The 22,801-nt window shown below is 41.2% G+C and overlaps 1 protein-coding gene across 3 annotated transcripts in view; it reads right to left on the reverse strand.

Moving 5' to 3' along the window:
- Positions 1–580: 580 nt before the first annotated feature.
- The window catches only part of BRD10 (bromodomain containing 10), a 108,591-nt gene continuing 86,370 nt past the window's right edge, over positions 581–22,801 (reverse strand). For all 3 annotated transcript variants that reach the window (XM_073345281.1, XM_073345280.1, XM_073345283.1), the window contains 3 exons: positions 8,267–8,382; positions 6,541–6,728; positions 581–5,666 (listed from right to left, as the gene is read on the reverse strand). In XM_073345281.1, coding sequence (XP_073201382.1) covers positions 2,023–5,666; positions 6,541–6,728; positions 8,267–8,382 — 3,948 coding nt within the window. In that variant the 3' untranslated portion in view covers positions 581–2,022. The remainder of the gene's footprint in view (positions 5,667–6,540; positions 6,729–8,266; positions 8,383–22,801) is intronic.

Raw genomic sequence — 22,801 nt, forward strand, 5'->3', positions numbered from 1 at the left:
ACTGTACCCATGCCTGTTATTTTCAGAAGAAAAGAAAATACTGGTCTAACGGAAGGGACACAGGAACTCACTACTGAGTATTCTTGATTTTGACTGGATGGCTATATGGTGATACATGGGAAGGAGAAGCAGTCCACTGGATTTGGATCGGTGGAGCCCTAGCCCAAGCAGAAACAAAAATCCATATGAGTTATATTCTATCCATGTTCCTTGTGCAGAACTTCATTTGATGGCATCCGACGTTATCTCAGCAAAGACTGTGGATATTAGATAGTCATATATTTGCATGTCCAAATAACTAAACATGCTGAAGGCTATATCAAAATTACATTAGTAAAAGTTAAGTTTATGTATTGTTTGGTGTGTCGTCCCACCCCCCAACCATATACTGATAAATATTCATATACATACAAAAATATATGAATCTGCTATAGGAAAACAGGAAAAAACAGTTCATCATAAACACATGAAAGAAAAGATTTGACAGAAACACCATTTTGAAACTAATGAAAATTATTTCTTCTGCAACATCAAAGAGAGAAAGCAAAAGGTCAAAAATCACTTCATAGTAAGACTACGATTTAGTCACGGGTATTTTTAGTAAAAGTCACAGACAGGTCACAGGTGCTAAATCAGTCACTAAATGTAATGCATATACACTGTAAAGAGGTGCATGTATAAATTGTTCTCCCACGATGCAATAGATACAGTTTTAAACTACTAAATCTTAAGTGCTGGGGACACTTCAGCGGACGCTGCTGCTGGGGGTGGGGGCGGTGCTCCGGCGGTCGCTGCTGCTCCTGAGGGGAGGGGTGGCCCAGGACCCTGCTGGGCTGCTGATCCGGGTTGGAGGTGGGGCAGCCAGTGGCCCTGCCGTTGCTGTTCCTCTGGGCAGGAGGTGGCCCGGAGCCCCGCCACTGCTCCTTTGGGCGTGGGGAAGCCCAGGGGCCCTGCCGCCTCCACTCCTGCTCTGGGCAGGGGCGGCCCAGGGCGGCGGTGCTGTTCCCAGATGGCTGCTCTGGGGCAGCACCCAGGACCAGTTCCCTGGGTCAGCAACACCAGCCGCTGCAGCTGCACAAGTCCTGGAAAGTCACGGAATCAGTGACTTCCATGACCTTCGTGAAAGACTTGAAGCCTTAATAATGAGAGTTTCTTTGAAATATGAAATCTGTAAACAGGAAACCTGTTCCTAATTATTGAAATCCTATATGTAATGCAAATCACAGCTCAAAGCTTGGTGGCTTAAATAATTCTTTTTGGCAAAGTTCCACTCTGCAAGATTTTTCTGTATTAATGCATGTCTACTGTAAAGAGGTGCATGTATAAATTCTTCTCCCACGATGCAATAGATACAGTCTTAAAATACTGTCAAAACAAAGCAGTACAGCAACATGATTTATTACATGTTATTGTTGCTTAACAGTACACTGGTCCAAAATTACTAAAATACTTAAAAAACTATACATTATGTAAACAAAACATAAATAAGACAGCATAGTTCTTTGTACATATAGTTTAGTACAGATTGTTAGGGATCAGAAATATGTACAATTTTACACCATGGACTGGATTTTTACAATGCATAAATATATTTTTTTACAGAAACAAATCAAACAAAAATAAGATTTGACAAAAATAAAAAAGACACATATTGTTATAAACGTGCCGTCTAATGGTTCAAATTGTAAAATGAAACATGTCAATGTAAATGTGCAAAATGCTAGATTCTTTTAAACTAAAATCGAATTTTACACTTTGCTGTGTATATTAACAAGTTGGTCATTTTGACCATTTTATTAAATAACCCATTGAAAGCTTAGCTTAGAGGGAAAACAAACAGATCCTCTCACATCTCCCACAAGCAAACTGAAAACAGCTGCAATCTAATACAAAGATTAGATTTAAAGAAATCAACTATTTAAAGTATGTTTCAAACAGTGTAAGAAATGTTCAACAGTTGTAATGATTTCCAAAGTCCAAAGAATGCCCCAAACATGTGAAATTGGCTCATTCACTCCAAATTCAGGATGCGGCTTTGTCAGATTTACCTAGGCCAGATGACTGAAAAGCAGGGAAGACACTAGTAGGATTTATGCTTTTGGACACTGCAATGGGTGACAGGGAAGAAGACAGAGAAGAAACCACCTTTGATGCTGGAGTATTTATAGCATTCAAAATGGCCCCTTCTGGGCTGACCAACAGTTTCTTGATAGATGTATCTAAGTGAAATACTGAAGTGCTACTTGGTAACTGAGAGTTACCAGCATTTATGGCAGGAACCAAAGAAGTTTTAGCTAAAACATTAACTGGAGGTTTTATCACTGAAGACATAGACAGTGTTGCTGTAGACGGTGGAGCGCTTGATTTAGCAGCAGTGTTTACTATCTGTGGTGTTGCATGTACGATGGGCAGAGCGTTTGCTGTCCCAAGAGAGTTCACAATTTTTGTAGAGCTTTTCAGAGGATGTTTTGATGTCTGCCAACTTAATGAATTACTTGGCGCTAGTGTGATGTTCTGGGAAATATGATTAACAAATGGTAGACCTCGAGCCCCTTGGCCATTGTTAATAAGTAAAGGAGGCCCATGTTTTGGATTAGCAGAGATGAGAAGAACATGGCTGCCTGCTCCAAGGCCTTGCGGTGGAACAATAAATCGAGTGCCATTAATCATGATGTGAGTTCCAGGTGCCAAAGGTGTACATGTGTTAATAACTATTTTCTGTTGAATACACGTTTCATTCAACTGACCCATTGCCTGGCTAGTTACAGTTGGTGAAGCAGTAGCAGTCTGAATGACAGAGGCACCTGGAGCACAAGAGTAAACATGAGCTGGTTTTGTTAAACTAGGAGGTATCTGCTGGCATGGGAGAGAAGCAAAGTTGGAAAAACTAATTATTTTACCTGTAGTTGGTGAAGCACATGGCAATACATGTTGAGGTTTGTGAAAGTTTGCATTAGTTGGCACTGCAGCTGAAATTCCTGGTGACTGAAATTGTACCAGTGTGGGGGGCTGTCCTTTTGGAAGGGGCAGACATTGTGCAGCAGCTGGAACTGCTGTCAAGCGAGGAACTGTCTGAATGACTTTAGTGGAGGCTGCCACAGGTCCAGGCAAGGTAACTGGAAACTGCAAAGGAGAAGGTACACTTTGAGAAGATATTCTTGGTTGTGTAGTTGAAATAAGAACAGATGAAGCAAGATGTCCTGTTTTCACAGTTGATATGGCCATAGTATTTCCAATATTTGATGTACACAGTCGACTAGTTACAACTGGCCTTATTCTTGAAGAAGTGTCATTTCCACTAACCAAAACAGCGGGTTGTGTCCCAATAGAAGTCCCACTTGGTGTCACTGAAACTGAATCTAAACATACATTTGCTGTTGTTACTATAAAAGCTTTTGCTGAAACACTTATAGATTCATTAACAGATGTAATACTTTGATTCACAAAACCTGAACATCCTGGAACCAAACTACCACTTGTTGACAAAGGCAAAATAAAACCCTTGCTGTTTATGTCATCTATTCCTTTGGGAGCTGCAGACTTCAGTATGTTAATTGGTGGAACATGCTGTGCATTGCCTGAGCTATTTACAATGGCTTGACCTATGTTTAGTCCAATTTTAACATCTTTTATTTGAGACACAGTAGGTGATGAACTTGCCTTTATTGGTGCTCCCATTGTAGATGGAATTAGAAGTAACTGAGGTTGTTCTGGGGTGTTAACATATGTTTTGCCTATGGAGGAAGGCAGGGCCTGTTTTAATGATTCTGCAACTAGAGTGGTGTTTGATGGACTACTGGGAATTGGAGTATTAATGAAAACCAATTTTTGGGCACTAACACCAGTGGATGTTGGTATTATATTTACTCCTGTAGCTCCACAAGGAGAAAGAATAGGTGGATTTGTGACCAACATAAGTTTTTGAATCGGAGTACCACGGATCACATCTCCATTTGTTGCTGTAGCAGTCTCAGATTGTGTAACAGGATATTTTTTAGTTTTAATATCAACCTGTTGCTGTGTTGAAGGAGTCTGGGTAATGTCTGTGCTACTTTGTTCAATATTTCCTGAAGAAATGCTAACAACATTAACAGTACCGTTTGGAGTTGCTGGCACCAAAGTGCTAGTTGATGAAATGGAGGACAAGAAAGTAGGAGATGATACCTGTTGAGTTTTCTCTATTACTTGATCCAAACTGCCACTAGTCGGAAGCTGCCCTAATGGAAATTTGAGATTTTTCCCTATTAGCTGGTTTAAGCCTGCAGGAACGGCTGGAATGGTAACAGAAGATGTTGTTGAGGGGGCAAACCCAGAAACAAAAGACTGACCAAACAGTGGGAGACTAGATGCGGCCGTCGCTACAGATGAAAAAGTAGAGGTTGACAACGTAGTGGATTTTGGAACCAAAAATGCCTGAAGCTGAGGTGCATAAGTGAAAACTGAATTTGGAGATAAAGTATTAGGTGAAATCTGGTCTGGGTTTGTCTGTACTTTAACAATTCCAGTGTTTCCCCCTCGTGTTGTGACAAGAATGGACTGCGATTCTCTTATACACACTGTTTTCAGCTCCTGCTTAGCTTCACAGGAGTCACTAGCCTGCTGTGGTGCTAGACTGTGAATGGAACAAGTAGTATTTGCAGATCCACTTAGTGTTGTTGCTGATGTCAAAGGCTGACCTAATGTGGAAACAGTGGATGAAGGTAAAGGTACAGAGAATGTGTCAGGTGAAACCGTAGTCTTCGTTTTGCCAGCTTCACTTTGGCTAATTTTAACTGCTGATGCTAGTAAGTTACTTGTTGCAGTTACAGAGGACAAAGGTTGTGGTCTGTTCACTGGACTAGTCACTTGTGACAAATGTGTAACACTCTTGTTAAAAACTGTACAAGACAGTTGAGTGGTAGCATTTACAGTTGGGTTTACAAGAACCGGTGCTAAAGAATCATTAACATGTGCTGCCTGTGGGAAAGATGTACAGTGCAGCTTTGCCACAGCTTTTCCTTCTTTGTGTTGTATGAGAAAATTTTGGGGTAAAATAAGAACTTGCTGCATGACTTTTTCTCCTGTTTTAGGATCAATCACAGGCTGCATTTGAATCTTCACTGAGCTATTATGGACATCTATTGGTACACAATGGCCACTTGGCATTTTGTATACCATTTGTAAAGGACTCTTTGAATTGGTCTGGCAGGGCAATGCTGGCTTTAGTGAGGATGACTCCACAGACGACATAACTGCCTTTTCAGAAGCAAATATGTCCCTACCCATAGGGGGTGTCAGCTGATTTGTTAAGGTCACTTTGTTCCCAATATTCTTAGCAAGCAAAGCCTGGATGGGTTTGGTCCCTTTCAGAAAGTTTGATACTGACATTGCAGAATCTGTCAGGGCAAATGATTCTGGAGATGATAGCTCGCTTTGTTTCAGTTCACTCAAACAACTGTTAGTCTGCATCTCACTTTTGGCACTCTGGACTGTAGCCTCACTTGTGCTTAATTTAGTTTTCTTCCTTGGTGAAAGGTCTTTTGTGCTATCATCCAGGGAACTATTTTGCTTGGACTGACGTTTAATAGATTTGGACAGTGTCTTCTGTATTTCTTTAGAAGTCAATTCTTTCTTCAGTAGCCTGCTCCTTCCTGCAGGAAAATCCATTTCTAACAGTTTCATTTCATCTGCAGAAAGAATTAAACAAGTAATCGTAAATATACCACAAGTTAAATGTTTGCAACTGACACAGCTATATGATAGTTTATTAGTGTTTAGCTAAAAGCAATGCAGTAGTTTATAAGTATGCTGTCATGTAAAGAATAGTTTCTGATGTGATGACAGTACTAATCATCCCATTAACTACATGCTTAAACATAATTTTAAAAAACCATAATAACTTAGCCTCCAGCCAATTTACATTTCAAATCCTATTGAGGAGGCACAGAATTTCATTTAAAAAATCATTAAGTCCCAAATTTGTATTTATGAATGCATCAAATTACAACATTCTAAGTCACAGCAGTTTCCAGGATTTGATGTTACAATGCTTTAATTTAAAGCAAATTCATGAATTAAAAATAGAAATCCAGAAGTTTTTATACAAAACCAATAGATAGTTATGGATCCACTGCCTTTCATCCCAATTCATCCCAACTATTTAAAGAGCACAGGGAAAATGCTAGGGATGGATCAGGAGTAGAAGGGTACATGCCCATAACACTGAGGGCAACAGGAATTTGTGGTGTTGTGCTATCCACAGACAGCCCTGTAGCAGATGCTGTCAGTTCTAAGCTCTAATTCACGTTGGGTGCCATTTCAGCACCCACCACAGGCCAGAATCCAGAGGGCACAAATGTAGCACAAAGCCACCTTTGCCCATCCTTTCTCTCAGCTCTGCTTCCAAGAAGGTCAGCACAGAATCTAGACCAATATAATTTACCATAGTAAAAATAACATGTAATACACAGCTACAACCAAAAAACCACAACACCAAACACAGGAAAACTGTAGGCCCTGTAGCACGTCCACATGGTCACTAAATCCCAGCTAAGTGCTTACCAAACTCTGAACGATCTTTTTGCAGGATCTCCAGATGCTCTGCAGCTTCTGAAGATTTACTGGCTACTGCATTGAAAGATTCTTTTCCATTATCAACTTCACCTTCCTCATTACTCCATAGTTCTCTGGCAAATTTATCATGGTCTGGCTGTCTTTTGAAATCATCATAGTCCTTCTTCAGTCGAGACCTTGAACAGAATATCAGACATAATGACTAACTTCTGCAACCTATTTTAAATATTTTATTAAGGAAATACTTAACTGTTCATACTTGTACCTATACTTACCGCCCAAAAACTTAATTAACATAGTTAAGATTCCCTAGCACAGGCTTGTGCCCTTCCAAACTGAGCACAGTGACTAAACTTAACCCTCTGAAAACCAGGAAATACAGATCTAAGGTTACGGCTCCCTTCTTGCCACAACCAAAATTCTGTCCCCCTGGAGCTGGCAATAGGTACTGGGACCAAATCAAATTTGACCTATTGCTAACAGTATCTGCCACTTTTTGTGTTGTATCCAACACAATTCTATGCCATCATTCCTTTTCATACTCTCTCAGAGACCTTCACTGTATTAGGTGCAGCTGTATTGGTTCAGGAATCAGTTGCAGCAAGTTCCCTGAACTCACCCTGACATCTGAGTTGAGGCACAGCTGCAGCTAGAGACATGAGGGATCTCTGCTTTTGGTCTGTGTTATATACTAGGTCCAATTAGATGATCATAATGTTTCCTCTTGGCTCTAAAAATCTAAGAATGCCTGAAAGAATTTTTAAAATGTCTCAAGTCTCAGGGCTGCTAGAACAGCTGCTATTTACCTCCAGTGCCTGATATTCCACTAGGTATGTCAATAAGATGGGACCATAAGACTGCTTCACCCCATTTTAACATAATTTTACATATTCTCAATGCCCACCAGAATTCCACATCTGTCTTAGCATTCACACACTACCAGGCACTCTCTTTGTCCTCTGTTCTGCACTACTGCTCTGAGAAGTTCTACAGTTTGTTGGAATATATCAAAGTGAATCAGAAGGATAAGACATCGGTAACTGAAGGTGATGACCGAGAGGGAATCCTTAGTACAAGGTGTTAACAACTAGCAAGTCTTTGGAGATTTGCCTAGAACAGGTAAAGTGGTCAAGTGTAATTTACAGAGCTGGAAAGACCTATTAACAACATTTTAAATACAGCTTCCTTGATGTGGATCTTGGTGCTGGTCTGCAGCTGATGTCAAATCTGACACCAGCTGAGGTCAGTCCAATCAGGTAATCTCAGTTTTGTGCAAATCACTGCCAAAGTTTGAGCAACAAGTGGGTGCAAAAAAATTTGTAAGAACAGGAAAATTTTATTCACAGTTAAAAGGTGTTGTATCTCAGGACCCATGGGTCCAAATGAATCCAACTTTGCATAATTAACTCTACTCTGGACATTGACTTGGCATAGTAATTCTAAAAACAATTGGAGTATGCATGGGAATTTTAGGGCATTTTGAAAAATCAGTTGTTAGACAGAAAGCTCTGCTTAATCTTATCTATGGAGTCATTAGCACTCCTGCATAACATGAAAACATCTAGCTCTTTAAACTGAAATATTGTCTATACCTCACACATAGCCTTAAAGTATTGTTGTTACCAGGATGTTAGCATCAATTATTACTTTAAAAAATGTAACTTTTGTGTTTTGTTCATCTCTCTCACATTGTTCCAAAGAGTACCCCATTTACCTATTTCTCTGAAAAGCCTTCATTAGTTTTGGTTCCCATGGTAACAATTCATTTAGCAGTCGTACCAATGTACAGTGCAATTCCTTTACTGCTTGTTTCCGATGGTACCATCTTCCCTGCAAACATAAAAACATTTCTTTATTATTGCATTACAGCTGCATCTAATAAATATATTAGTCTGACACCAATGTCAGTGTACTTCCATGCAACATATAAAAAAGAAAATACAAAACTAAACATATATTACATTTGACTTTAACAATGCAGTCCAGTCTCAGCTTTAGTAAGGCAAACTCTAATCTTATTTAGAATACTTTTATTGAAAACAAACCCAGAAACAAAATCCTCATAAATAAAGGTCTCTTACCAAAATGTTTACTTTTCCAGGGACTAAGGTCCACTCCTGCAAACGTTTAAACATGTGCTTAACTTTACTTCCATGAGTAATTTTAAACATGTGAGATAATCCCATTGGGCTCAAAGGGACTAGACTCAAATGTGTAAAGTTCCATGTGTAAATGTTTACAAGATTAGGACTTAAAATTGTATTACAGCAAACCTAAACACTATTTTTAATTTTATGAATAATCAGACTGAAATAGACACTTTACAAAAAGAAAAGATATTTTATAATTTTCAAGATTATAAACTTCCCAGAAAATTACTTTTGGGGCTAACGTGTCTTACAATTGTATTTTATGCAAAGGCGAGTTTCTTGGGAAAGTTCTATACGTGGTGAGATTAATCATGATTCATGTTTTTAATTGCACAATTTATCGTGATTCATGTTTTTAATTGCTTGACATCCCTAGAAAAATTGTAAAAATCTGTCACAAAAAGGAAGTGCTCCTTCTTTTATTTTCTGATAACTCAGATATATCCCAGGTACAGAAGGTTTCAGAGTAGCAGCCGTGTTAGTCTGTATTCGCAAAAAGAAAAGGAGTATTAGTGGCACCTTAGAGACTAACCAATTTATTTGAGCATAAGCTTTCGTGAACTACAGCTCACTTCATCGGATGCATGCTCAAATAAATTGGTTAGTCTCTAAGGTGCCACTAGTACTCCTTTTCTTTTTGTGAATACAGACTAACACGGCTGCTACTCCAAAACCTTCTATACCTGGGATATATCTGAGTTATCAGAAAATAAAAGGAGGAGCACTTTCTTTCTGTGACAGACTTTTACAATTTTTCTAGGGATGTCAAGCAATTAAAAACATGAATCACGATAAATTGTGCAATTAAAAACATGAATCATGATTAATCTCACTATTAAACAATAATAGCATACCATTTATTTAAATATTTTTGGATGTTTCTACATTTTAAAATATACTGATTTCAATTATAATACAGAATATAAAGTGTACAGTGCTCAATTTATATTTATTTTTTATTACAAATATTTGCATTGTAAAAAAACAAAAGAAATAGTATTTTTTAATTCACCTAATATAAGTACTGTAGTGCAATCTCTTTATCATGAAAGTTGAACTTACAAATGAAGAATTATGTACAAAAAAACTGCATTCAAAAATAAAACAATGTAAAATTTTCGAGTCTGTAAGTCCACTCAGTTCTACTTCTTGTTCAGCCAATCGTGCAGACAAACAAGTTTGTTTACATTTGCAAGAGATAATGCAGCCCACTTCTTGTTTCCAATGTCACCTGAAAGTGAGAACAGGCGTTTGCATGGCACTGTTGTAGCCGGTGTCACAAGATATTTAAGTGCCAGATGCGCTAAAGATTTGTATGTCCCTTCATGCTTCAACTGCCATTCCAGGGGACATGCTGATGATGGGTTCTGCTCGATAACAATCCAAAGCAGTGCGGACTGACACACGTTCATTTTCATTATCTGAGTCAGATGCCACCTGCAGAAGGTTGATTTTCTTTTTTGGTGGTTCGGGTTCTGGAGTTTTCGCATTGGAGTGTTGCGCTTTTAAGACTTCTGAAAACATGCTCCACACCCCATCCCTCTCAGACTTTGGAAGGCTTTTCAGATTCTTAAACCTTGGGTCAAGTGCTGTAGCTGTCTTTAGAAATCTCACATTGGTACCTTCTTTGCATTTTATCAAATCTGCAGTGAAAGTGTTCTTAAAATGAACATGTGCTAGGTCATCATCCGAGACAGCTATAACATGAAATATATGGCAGAATCCAGGTAAAACAGAGCAGGGGACATACAGTTCTCCCCCAAGGAGTTCAGTCACAAATTTAATTAACGCATCATTTTTTTAACGAGCGTCATCATGGAAGCATGTCCGCTGGAATGGTGGCCGAAGCATGATGGGGCATACGAATGTTTAGTATATCTGACATGTAAATATCTTGCAATGCCAGCTACAAAAGTGCCATGCAAATGCCTGTTCTCACTTTCTGGTGACACTGTAAATAAGAAGAGGGCAGCATTATCGCCCGTAAATGTAAACAAACTTATTTGTCTTAGTAATTGGCTAAACAAGAAGTCGGACTGAGTGGACTTGTAGGCTCTGCAGTTTTACTTTGTTTTGTTTCTGAGTGAAATTACGTAACCAAAAAAAATCTACATTTGTAAGTTGCACTTTCATGACAAAGCAATTGCACTACAGTACTTGTATGAGGTGAACTGAAAAATACTACTTCTTTTACTATTTTTACAGTGCAAATATTTATAATAAAAATAATATACACTAATTTCAATTACAACACAGAATACAATATATATGAAAATATAGAAAAATATCCAACATATTTAATACATTTCAATTGGTATTCTATTGTTTAACAGTGCGATTAAAACTGATTAATCACGATTAATTTTTTTGAGTTAACTGCGATTAATCGACAGCCGTAATTTTTCCAGTCAGATAACTCAAAAACGGTTTTCTTTTCCAAACTGAACCTTAGTTTGTATAATCTTCCATGAAGAATGCATGTTAAACAGAGTAATGTGCATGTACAGTACATTATTTTCCTTACTAGTTATTTAAGTGGGCATCGATTGTGATTATTAAAAAAAAATAGTAATTTAACACTATACATTTACATGGCACTTTACAAAGCAGGACATATATGCTTTATATATATTTGCCACAAGAGCTTAATTATTGAGGTAGTCATAAAAATGAGTCTGGATATCCACACTCTGCCCTCATACTTTTGCCACCTCACTAAGTTCAGTGTACTATAGGAACGAACTGGACTCAGTGGGCCAAATCTTGCCATAGATGATGTTGAGACAGGGAAAGACGGCATGGTTCTGCTGCAAAAACAGGGAGAGGAGTTGGTGGGAACTCATCTCCACATTTGATCTGCACCCTTAGTTTGCTGCAGAGCTCTGCTCTATAAGGGCTACCTGTACCCCAGAATGCATGGAATTTTTGCAAGAAGCGTTGGATTAGGGCCTGAAGTTACAGCCCTTCAAGAGTCTACAGTAGTCTCCATGGCTTGTTGGAAAGATTCCTTTCCACCTATCCCCAGGAGACTTCCCCAGTGCACAGTATGATCACTCAGGTTGCTAGCTTGTTTGAAAACAGTCCACTGTTTTTACTATGATGTGCAATCATTTGCATTTTATACAGCAGAATGAATGACTACTTATTGCTTATTCTTTAATTAAAATTACAAAAAACAAGGTACTTGAATGAAAAGCTATACATTAATGCCAAATTATGACTAAGATTTAACACACAGAAAAGTCAGGAAATTATGTGTTTTAATTCCCCCATGTGTAAATTGGTCACACTGCTCATATTATATATTGAAGTAAAAAACTGTCAACAGATACTATAATAAAAAGTTATATATGTGCAATATAGCCTAATTAGAATCCTGCTATTGGTTACTCATAAGAGTAGTCAATAGAACTATTTACAATAGAACAATTAGTTTGAGCGATTTATTTCATTTTAAAGAGTATATTTAAAATTCCACATAGAGAATTACAGACATAAATGCATTTGTATATCATATAGTACTATTGGAATACATAAAATGGGTAATACTGAAAACAAAACATTAAAATAAGTAAACAGAATCTCACTGACTTCAGGACACTGAGATATTGTACATGTCTTGAATTCAGCACAGATTAAGACACATAAAAGTAAGATAAAGATGATGGATTAATATGTGAAATGTAGCTTGGGTGGAACAAAGAATGAAGGAATAAACGGATTTTTCTGAGACTCATTTACCTGTAGAGATGACTGATAGTCTGATTTGGGCAGGGAAAGTAGAATTTATCTTAGGTGGATTGGGCCACTGAATAAACTTTAAAGTAAAAAGTTGTAGAATGTGCTGACCAAATTGGCACAAGCATAGGCTTTAGTGTAAGAATGGACTACGAGCTTTTATTAGATTAAAATCACCTGAGGAGGGAACATCAGATGTGTAGAGGTCACATTCCTCTAATTTAAAAAGCAAGATGGGAAATTCTAATTTCAATTTCTTAAGAAAATTCATGTCATCCAGATTAAAATTTCTGGACAACCCCACATTCTGTTTGTTTTCCCAATCATTTCTGTGCGACTATGATACAAAATATCATGGCTTATTTGAAATGTAATTATGTTCTTGAATCCCAACTGTTCATTTTTCTCAGGATCCTGGAGTACAGCTGTTGGAGCTAAACCTACTGGTATTAATGCATAATGACAAGTAGAATAGAATGTGCAGAGTACTCTTTCCTCACATATGTTTAAAGCACACAGTAGATAAGAAAAAAAGGTACAAGGCCATTTGTTTTACTGGGCCAGGTTTTTTATCAGTGCAGTTCAATGTAGCTTTCAAGACAGAGAGTGCGATTTGTGAGAAGACCCTTTGCGGAATAAATGATCTGTTAGCAAACTTCAGACATAAAACTAGTCAAAAACAATGAAAACAGAAAACATGTTTTCTGAGGTACATTACAAACCCCAGCATTTTACTTCCTACACAAGTGCAAAATAACCAGGACTCTATTTCACATCTATGATAGAACATATAGCCTTGTATTCTTTATTACAGAGAAAACTAAATCACAGTTGAAGACAGGGATCGGATTGGGTCAGCTCATGGTATTATGCCTATATAAGCAATTCCTTGGTGGCCTACTAGTTTCTACAGAAATTCAGCATTCATTTAAAAATAATTATTTCTAGTCCCTGTTCTCTCAAAGATAATGTTCTGAATGTGACTTGATGCAGTGCTGAATCTACAGACAAATGGAATGAAAAATTACTGTTACAACCAAATGCTGCTCTTCTTCCGTGGGCACAGAAAGGGCCAAATGCAGTGGAACAATTATGATTCTACTGCACAAAGAAAGAGGGTTTGGCTGCTCAGGGAACTCTACAGAAGCGATTTCATGGAGTGACTAATAAATCTGTCACTTTATGATTCCATGCACAACTCCTTCCCTCAGTGAGGGGCATATTGTGATAAATAAAGTGGGGGAATAGCTCCCTTTGATGGTCACCCACAGCCAGGCTAAACAGGTCTCCACACCTAACTCCATTCCTGAGCCTCCTACAGGAACCCAGCCAGAGGTGTTGAAACCAGACCCCAGACCAGAGTCTATGACAGAGTCTATGACGGATCCAATTCCTGGGACCCAGCCCGAACCAGTCCAAGGATCGGAACTGGTAGAGCAGTCAGCACCAGTGCCCATGCTTGCAACCCCACCAGAGTCAGGGAGCCAGCACCAAGGGGTGCCACAGAGCCTGCAGCCGCAGCAGCAGCTAAATCGGCGCAAGAGGCTCAACCGGAGCCTGAAATAGCATCTAGTGCACCAGCAGAGAGTGGTTCACAGTCAACAGAAAAACCTGCATCACTTCCAGGGGGACCAAGCCCAAGTCCACAACTCAGCGAGGAACTAATGTTTCCAGCATCAAGGGAGCAGTTCCAGGCAGAGCAGGAAGCAGATGAGAGAATCAAGGGAGCTTGGACAGCGGAATGGAGTGACCCATCGCCTCTCAGCTCTTCTAATAGGTCCAGGTTTGTTATAGAAGGAGGACTCTTATACAAGGAGACTCTTTCTGGTGGCACAAGGAGGACTGGCATCCTCAGACAGTTGGTAGTTCCAACTAAGTACAGGGAAAAGCTCTTGAGCTTAGCCCATGATCACCCTAGTGGCCATGCTGGGGTGAACAGGACCACCACGTTTGGGGATGTCCTTCCACTGGGAGGGAATGGGCAAGGATGTTTCTACCTATGTCCAGTCTTGTGAGGTGTGCCAGAGGGTGGGAAAGCCCCAAGACCAGGTCAAGGCCCCTCTCCAGTCACTCCCCATCATTGAGGTTCCATTTCAGCATGTAGCTGTGGATATTCTGGGTCCTTTTCCTAAGAAGACACCCAGAGGAAAGCTATACATTCTGACCTTCATGGATTTTGCTACCCGATGGCTGGAAGCAGTAGCTCCAAGCAACACCAGGGCTAAAAGCGTGAGCCAGGCACTGACAGACATTTTTGCCAGGGTAGGTTGGCCCTCTGACATCCCTATGGATTTGGAAACTAACTTCCTGTCAGGGACCATGAAACATCTTTGGGAAGCACATGGGGTGAACCACTGGGTGGCCACCCCTTACCACCATGAAACAAATGGCCTAGTGGAGAAATATAAAGGGACTTTGGGGGCCATGATACAGAAATTTGGGAATGAGCACTCCAATGATTGGTACAATATCACAGTCTGGGATTTTCACCATTTGAACTCGTTTATGGCCATGAAGTTAAGGGACCATTACAACTGGTGAAGCAACAATGGGAGGAGGTTACATCTTCTCCAGGAACTAACATTTTGGACTTTATAACCAACCTACAAAACACCCTCAAAGACTCTCTAGCCCAATGGCTCTCAAACTTTTTTTTACTGGTGACCCCTTTCACATAGCAAACCTCTGAATGTGACCCCCACCCCTTATAAATTAAAAACATTTTTTATATGTTTAACACCATTATAAATGCTGGAGGCAAAACGGGGTTTGGGGTGGAGGTTGACAGCTCACGACCCCCCATGTAATAGCCTCGTGATCACCTGAGGGGTCCTGACCCCCAATTTGAGAACCCCTACTCTAGCCCTTGCTCGAGAAAACCTACAGGATGCTCAACAAGAGCAAAAGGCCTGGTACGATAAACATGGCAGAGAGCATTCCTTCAGAGCAGGTGACCAAGTCACAGTCCTGAAAGCACTCTAGGCCAATAAAATGGAAGCGTTGTGGGAGGGGCCATTTATGGTCCGAGAGCACCTGGGAGCTGTTAATTACCTCATAGCATTCCCAGACCCTACCCTAAAACCTAAACTATACCATATTAATTCTCTAAAGCCCTTTTATTCCCGAAAAATCAAGGTTCTCCAGTTTACCACCCAGGAGAGAGACGATGCTGAGTGGCCTGAAGGAGTATACTATGAAGGAAAAAGCAATGGTGGTGTGGAAGAGGCGAGCCTTTCCATGACCCTTGGTCATAAGCAGTGACAGCAAATCCAGGAGCTGTGCACCAGCTTCGCACCAATGTTTTCAGCCACCCCAGGACGGACAGAATGGGTGTACCACTCCAATGACGCAGGTGATGCTCTCCCAATTAGAGCCCAACCCTACCGGATGGCTCCTCAAGCCAAAACTGCAATAGAAAGGGAGACCAAGGACATGTTACATATGGGTGTAATCTGCCCCTCTGAAAGTGCATGAGCCTTTTCAGTGGTTCTGGTTCCCAAATCAGACTGGGAAATCCATTTTTGTGCGGACTATCATAAACTAAATGCTGTAACTCGCTTAGAAAACTATCCAATGCCATGCAGAGATAAACTGTTGGAGAAACTGGGACGTGCCCAGTTCATCTCCACCTTAGACTTAACTAAGGGGTCCTGGCAAGTGCTGCTAGATGACCCAGCCAAGGAAAGGTCAGCCTTCATCACCCATGTAGGGCTGTATGAATTTAATGTGCTCCCTTTTGGACTGCGAAATGCGCCAGCCACCTTCCACAGACTGGTAGATAACCTTCTGGATGGATTTGGGGAATTTGCAGTTGCCTACCTCAACAGTGTGGCTATATTCTCAGATTCATGGGCAGAACACCTGGAACACCTCCAAGCTGTCTTCCAGCGCATAAGGGAGGCAGGATTAACCGTTAAGGCCAAAAAGTGTCAAATAGGCCTAACCTACCTTGGACCTACCTTGGACACCAGGTGAGTTAAGGTACTATCAACCCCCTACAGGCTAAGGTAAATGCTATCCAAAATTGGCCTGTCCTCACCAGCGGATTTATTGATGTTCACTAATAATAATCCTGGTGGTGGATGCTCCATCACTGACCATTTTTAAATCAAGATCTAAAAGCTCTGCTGTGGGAATTATTTTGGGGCAGTTCTGTGGCCTGTGTTATGCAGGAGGTCAGACTCACTCGATGATCACAATGGTCCCTTCTGGTCTTAGAATCTATGAATGAATAAGCAGGTCCAATCCTTCTTGGGCTTGGCTGGGTATTACCGACGATTTGTACCACGCTACAGCCAAATTGCCACCCCTCTGACAGACCTCACCAGGAAAAAACAGCCAAATGCAGTTCAGTGGACTGACAAGTGTCAGAAAGCCTTTAACCAGGTTAAGGTGGCCGTTATGTCTGACCCTGTACTGAGGGCCCCGGACTTCGACCAACTGTTCATCATAACCACAGATGCGTCCGAGCGCAGTGTAGGAGCAGTTTTAATGCAGGAAGGACCAGATCAACAATTCCATCCTGTCGTGTTTCTCCACAAAAAACTTTCTGAGAGGGAAAGCCACTGGTCAGTCTCAGAAAAAGAATATTACACCATTGTGTATGCTCTGGAGAAGCTACGCCGATACATTTTGGGATGGTGGTTCCACCTGTAGACTGACAATGCTGCACTGAAGTGGCTTCACATAGTCACAAAAAACTTCTTCGGTGGAGTTTAGCTCTTCAAGACTTTGATTTTGAAATACAACACATTTCAGGAGCCTCTAACGAAGTGGCTGATGCACTCTCTTGGGAAGGGTTCCCAGAACAGCTGCATAAAAATGTCCCTGCATTCTAAGTCATTGTAGTCCTTGAAATGTAAAAAGTACTGTTTAGTTCTTCATGTAATTATTAGTAACATTAGAGGTGCATGTATCTTATTAACTCTGTTTTCTAAGCCTCCAGGAAGAAATCCCAGCTGACCTGAACTAGGCTAGCCAGCACCGTATGTGATTTGGGAGGCATGTAACAAATAAAGTGGGGGGATAGCTCCCTTTGATGGATACCCAGCCAGCCAGTTAGCTGTAAAATCCCTCTTGATAGCTGTTCTTTACTTGCTTTACCTGTAAAGGGTTAAAAAGTCCCCGAGGTAAAGAAAAAAAAAAGTGGGCACCTGACGAAAAGAGCCAGGGGGAAGGCTAGAACTTTTAAAAATTGGGAAAGAAACTGTTGTTCTCTGGGCTGCAGGGACACGGAGCAGCAACGCTATAAGCAGAAATGCTGAGTAATGTTTGAACCAGGTATGAAAAAGTATCTTCCAAACCTAGAAGAAATTATTTGGACAGGGAATGTTTAGTTAGACACAATCAGGTTTATTTCTTATTGTGGCTTGTGGATCTCCTCTGTGCTAACCCCTTATGCCTTTGTTTGCTTGAAACCAGTGGCGTACCTAGGTGGAGCGAACAGGACATAAGAAAAGGTGCCACCCACTTGTACTCACCAAGCGGCGCTCCGGGTCCGCGGCGGCACTGAAGGCCCCCGCCGCTGAAATGCTGCTGAGGACCTGGAGCGAATGAAGGCCCCCACCGAGGACCCAAAGCACGTGAAGGCCCCTGACGAGGACCTGAAGAGCATGAAGGCCCCCACCACCGAGGAGCCAGAGCGCGTGAAGGCCCCTGCCGCCGAGGAGCTGGAACGCGTGAAGGCCCCCGCTGCCGAAGACCGGAGACCGGAGCGCTACCAGGAGAGTAAAAATTAAAAAAGGAGCCTATAAATTAAAAAGGCGCCACTTGTGCTCAGAGGGGGAGCAGCCACTCCCCCCACCTCCCGGCTATGCTACTGCTTGTAACCTTTAAGATGAACCCCCAAGAAAGCTAGTTTGGGTGCTTAATTTTTGGAATTGCTCTTTTAAAATCTAGCAAAAGCCTAAGTTCTAGATGTATTTTCTTCCTTTATGTTTTTAATAAAATTTACCTTTTTGAAGAACAGGATTGATTTTTTGGTGTCCCAAGAGGTTTGTGCATATGCTGTTTGATTAGCTGCTGGCAACAGCTAATTTCCTTTGTTGTTGTTTTTTCTCAGCTCTTCCCCGGAGGTGGGGGTGAATGGGCTTGAGGGTACCCCACAGGGAAGAATTCCCAAGTGTTCCTTCCTGAGTTCAAGGGGGTTTTTTACATTTGGGTGGTGCCAGCGTTTACCAAGCCAAGGTCAGAGAAAAGTTGTAACCTTGGGAGTTTAATACAAACCTGGAGTGGCAAATACTAATTTTTAGAATCCTTGCAGGCCCCCAGCTTCTGCACCCCAAGTGCCAGAGTGGGGATTTAGCCTTGACAGATGGGCATATGGGTTTCAACATTACCAAATCCTATGAGTTGTATTAGCGGAAGTGGAGATGCTCCACATCAAGCCACTGTACTGGAGGGGTAAGGATCCTTTCCCCCAAACACTTTTTGAGCAGAGGTCCAACATTTATTCTTAAGAGAAATGTGAACTCTTACAATTTGTTTCCTTGAGCTTACTGTAGAGCATGATTATAACACTTTACAATCAACATTCTTAACTATTTCTCTGCTGATCATTTTAACATAAATATCAGCAACTTTGGGATTGTAGGCAGAGCTTTAAACTGGGGCAGAGCTGGAAGAGACTACCAATACGACCGCTTTTCTCCCCAGTGTGACTCCTAATTATAGGTAGTGGCAAAAAATTAGTATTTTTGTTCTGGTAGCAATAAGTTATGATATTTGGACTTTTGAACAAATGATCAAATATTTGTATAAAGGAAAGTGTAAAATGTGCTCTTTATTGGTGGCTTATAACTATATTTAACAAAAGGAAAATACCATTTACAATTATGTGCTGAATGTTCCCATATGACTACGGTTAGAGAGACAGTCAACAAATTCTGAACTTAAAACTTACCTTTTTTAAAAAAAATTAGGATTCCGACATCCAGAGCAGCCATGGAATGCTGACTCCGCTCTCCGTGATGCCCCAGCATACACTAGTCTGATAATGGCATACTCATCATGGAACCCCAAAGCAGACTGGAGCCAGGATATGTATACAGGGGGTAAGGACTAAACTTTTATTTTTTAAATAAACACACACACACAACCACAATATTATGCAGTTTTATAAGATTTTTAAAAATTCTTATTTTATATCCTACGGGACATAAAATAAAGAATATTAGTAATCTTACAAAACCATGCAATATTGTTCAAAAAGGGTGGTGGTGGAAGGAGAAAACTTACCTTACCCTTATAGGCCTGCTCCATTCTGCAGCGGGGTTCGGTGGAATGTGTGACATCACCAGTCTACCGTTTTCTAGTGATGTTACACGGAGAGGGAGCTGGTGAACTGCAGCTGCTTTGGACATCAGACACCTAAAGAAAAAAATTGGTAACTTTTAAGTTCAGAATGTTTTGAATGCCCTTCTTACCTTAGTTATGGGCAAAATCCTACAACAATTCTTACTCAGTCCCACTGGCTTCAACAGGCTTTCTGAGTGACTAAAAATGCAGGATTTGACCTTATGGGGGCATTCAAAATATAAAACACAGGTGCTTCCATTTTAGTTAACAAGAAAAGTGGCTGCATGTCAATGACATGCATTTTAATGTCTGCAACATAATTTCCAAATAAAAATTATGTATAAAATATGTGGCTTTAGTTGTCATCTGAGGAACAGAACTGGAAACAAACAAAAATCTGTGAACGGTCTTTCATATTCAGAAAGAAGAACTTCTAAAAAACTCATTGCACATCTCTGCATTAATTATATAGTTAAGAATTTATTCTGTGGCTATGGAATTGGCAGGGAAATGATCAGACTTCAGCTCAATATGCTTCTTTAAAAATATCTGGTTGGGACTTCAAGACGTGCAGGGAGAGCCAAGAAAACCAAGCTGTTCCTACAAGTGAGGCCTCAGCCTTTCAGTGGCTGTCTACTAATATTTTCTCTTAAAGGAAATACTGTTAATAAGACTTAATTTCTAATACAAAATGAGTAATAATTTGTTTCTCTTAGCTCTCATGTGCTCTCTTAGCAGGCAAATGTACCACACTACAATAAAAAACTTCTGTAGATCCTCACATAATGGTTAACTGTTTTTTTCCTCATCAGTGGCACACCCCAATTTTACCTGGTTAGTTACAACAACGTTCTCCACATAACAGAATCCTGAGAGGAGTACAACTACCAACAAAGTGATTGCTGGACTATCTGGAACAACCAAACCTCAACAGTGGTCTCCTCAGTGAAGATAGCGCTATACATCCAGAGGTTCTCAAACTTCATTGCACTATGACCCACTTTTGATAACAAAATTACTACATGACCCCAGGAGGGGGGACCGAAGCCTGAGTCTGCCTGAGCCCCGCCATCCCAGGCCAGTGAGGGGAGGAGGGGAAGAGTCAAAGCCTAAGCTACACTGTGGGGGAGCAACACCCAAGCCCCATCACCGAGGGCTGGGAGGTGTGGGGGGAAAAGCCCAAAGGCTTCAACCCCAGCTGGGGGGCCTGTAACCTGAGCCCTGCCACCCAGTGCTGAAGTTCTCGGGCTTTGGCCCCAGGAGGTGGGACTCAGGCTTTGGCTTTGGTCTCAGGACCCAGCAAGTCTAACACCAGCCATGGCGACCCCATTAAATTAGGGTTGCGACCTACTTTGGGGTCCCAACCCACAGTTTGAGAACAGCTGCATTAGACCTTTGCTATACTAAATCCTTAAACAACTACTGCCAACTAAGTTTTATCATGAAAGATCAACAAGCTAATACACTTTCAGAATCATGCAAAATACAACTGATTACATCAGCACTTTTCTTTCAGAAATTGGTCTTAAAAAACAGTATCAGCTCTGTAAATTTTATAAGCCAGTGGCTCTCAACCTTTCCAGACTCCTGTATCCCTTTCAGAAATCTGATTTGTCTTGCATACCCCCAAGTTTCACCTACTTGCTTACAAAATCAAACACCAAAATACAAAAAAGTGTCACAACACACTATCACCGAAAAATTGCTTTCTTTCTCATTTTTACCATATAATCCTAAAATAAATCAATTGGAATATAAATATTGCACTTACATTTCTGTGTAGTATATAGAGCAGTATAAACAAGTCATTGTCTATATGAAATTTTAGTTTGTATTGACTTTGCTAGTGCTTTTTATGTAGCTTGCTGTAAAACTAGGCAAATATCTAGCTGAGCTGATGTACCCCCGGAAGATCTCTATACATCACTGGTTGAGAACCACTGTTATAAACTAACCTGAGACTGTAAGATTCTTCAACACTGGACTAGTCATTTGTTGCTCTCTGTCAAAAGAAGCTCCTGGTTTTTACCAACATTCATTCTCTTAACACATTACAACATGTACTATATGTCATCTCTTGAAGCTTTACAGGGTTTTCCTTTATAGATACTAACAAACCTGTTAAATTCCCTTCCAGTAGTTGAATCTTCCACCCTCTTAACTGCTGATAACCAAACATTTCCCTACCTCTTTTCATGCCAATATTTTAAAGAAAAGTTAGATATTTAATTATAACTACTGCTGATGTTTGGATATGTTGCCTTAACTACTTTTGAAGATTAATATATACCTTCAGATATATAAGGCTAGAACAGGGGTGGGCAAACTATGGCCCATGGGCCATATCCAGCCCTTCAGATGTTTTAATCCAGCCCTCAAGCTCCCGTTGGTGAGTGGGGTTGGGGGCTTGCCCTGCTCTGGCACTCCAGTCAGGGTGCAGGGTTGGGGGCTTGCCCCACTCTGTGTGTGCCGTGGCTCCGCACAGCTCCCAGAAGCAGCGGCATGTCCCTTCTCCGGCTCCTACACATAGGGGCAGCCAGGGGTCTCTGCACTCTGCCCCTGCCCCAAGCACTGCCCCCTCAGCTCCCAATGGCTGGGAACCATGGCCAGTGGGAGCTGTAGCAGTGGCACCTGCATACGGGGCAGTGTGCAGATCTGCCTGGCTGTGATTCCACATAGGAGCCGGAGAGGGGACATGCTGCTGCTTCCGGGAGCTGCTTGAGGTAAGCGCCACCTGGAGCCTGCCCCCTGACTCCCTTCCATACCCCAACCCCCTGCTCCAGCCTGATCCCCCTCCTGCCCTCCTAACCCCTTGATCCTAGCCCAGAGCACCCTTCTGCACCCCTAACCCCACCCCAAAGCCCACACCCCCAGCCGGAGCCCCTCACCTCCCTCCCTGCACCCCAACCCTCTGTCCTAGCCCAGAGTCCCCTCCCGCACCCTGAACTCCTCATTTCTGACCCCACCCCAGAGCCTGCATCCCCTCTCACACCCAACCCCAATTTCATGAGCATTCATGGCCCGCCATACAATTTCCATACTCACATGTGGCCCTTGGGCCAAAA

This window comes from Lepidochelys kempii, chromosome 5 (genome assembly GCF_965140265.1).
Source record: "Lepidochelys kempii isolate rLepKem1 chromosome 5, rLepKem1.hap2, whole genome shotgun sequence".
In the NCBI taxonomy this organism is placed as follows: domain Eukaryota; kingdom Metazoa; phylum Chordata; order Testudines; family Cheloniidae; genus Lepidochelys; species Lepidochelys kempii.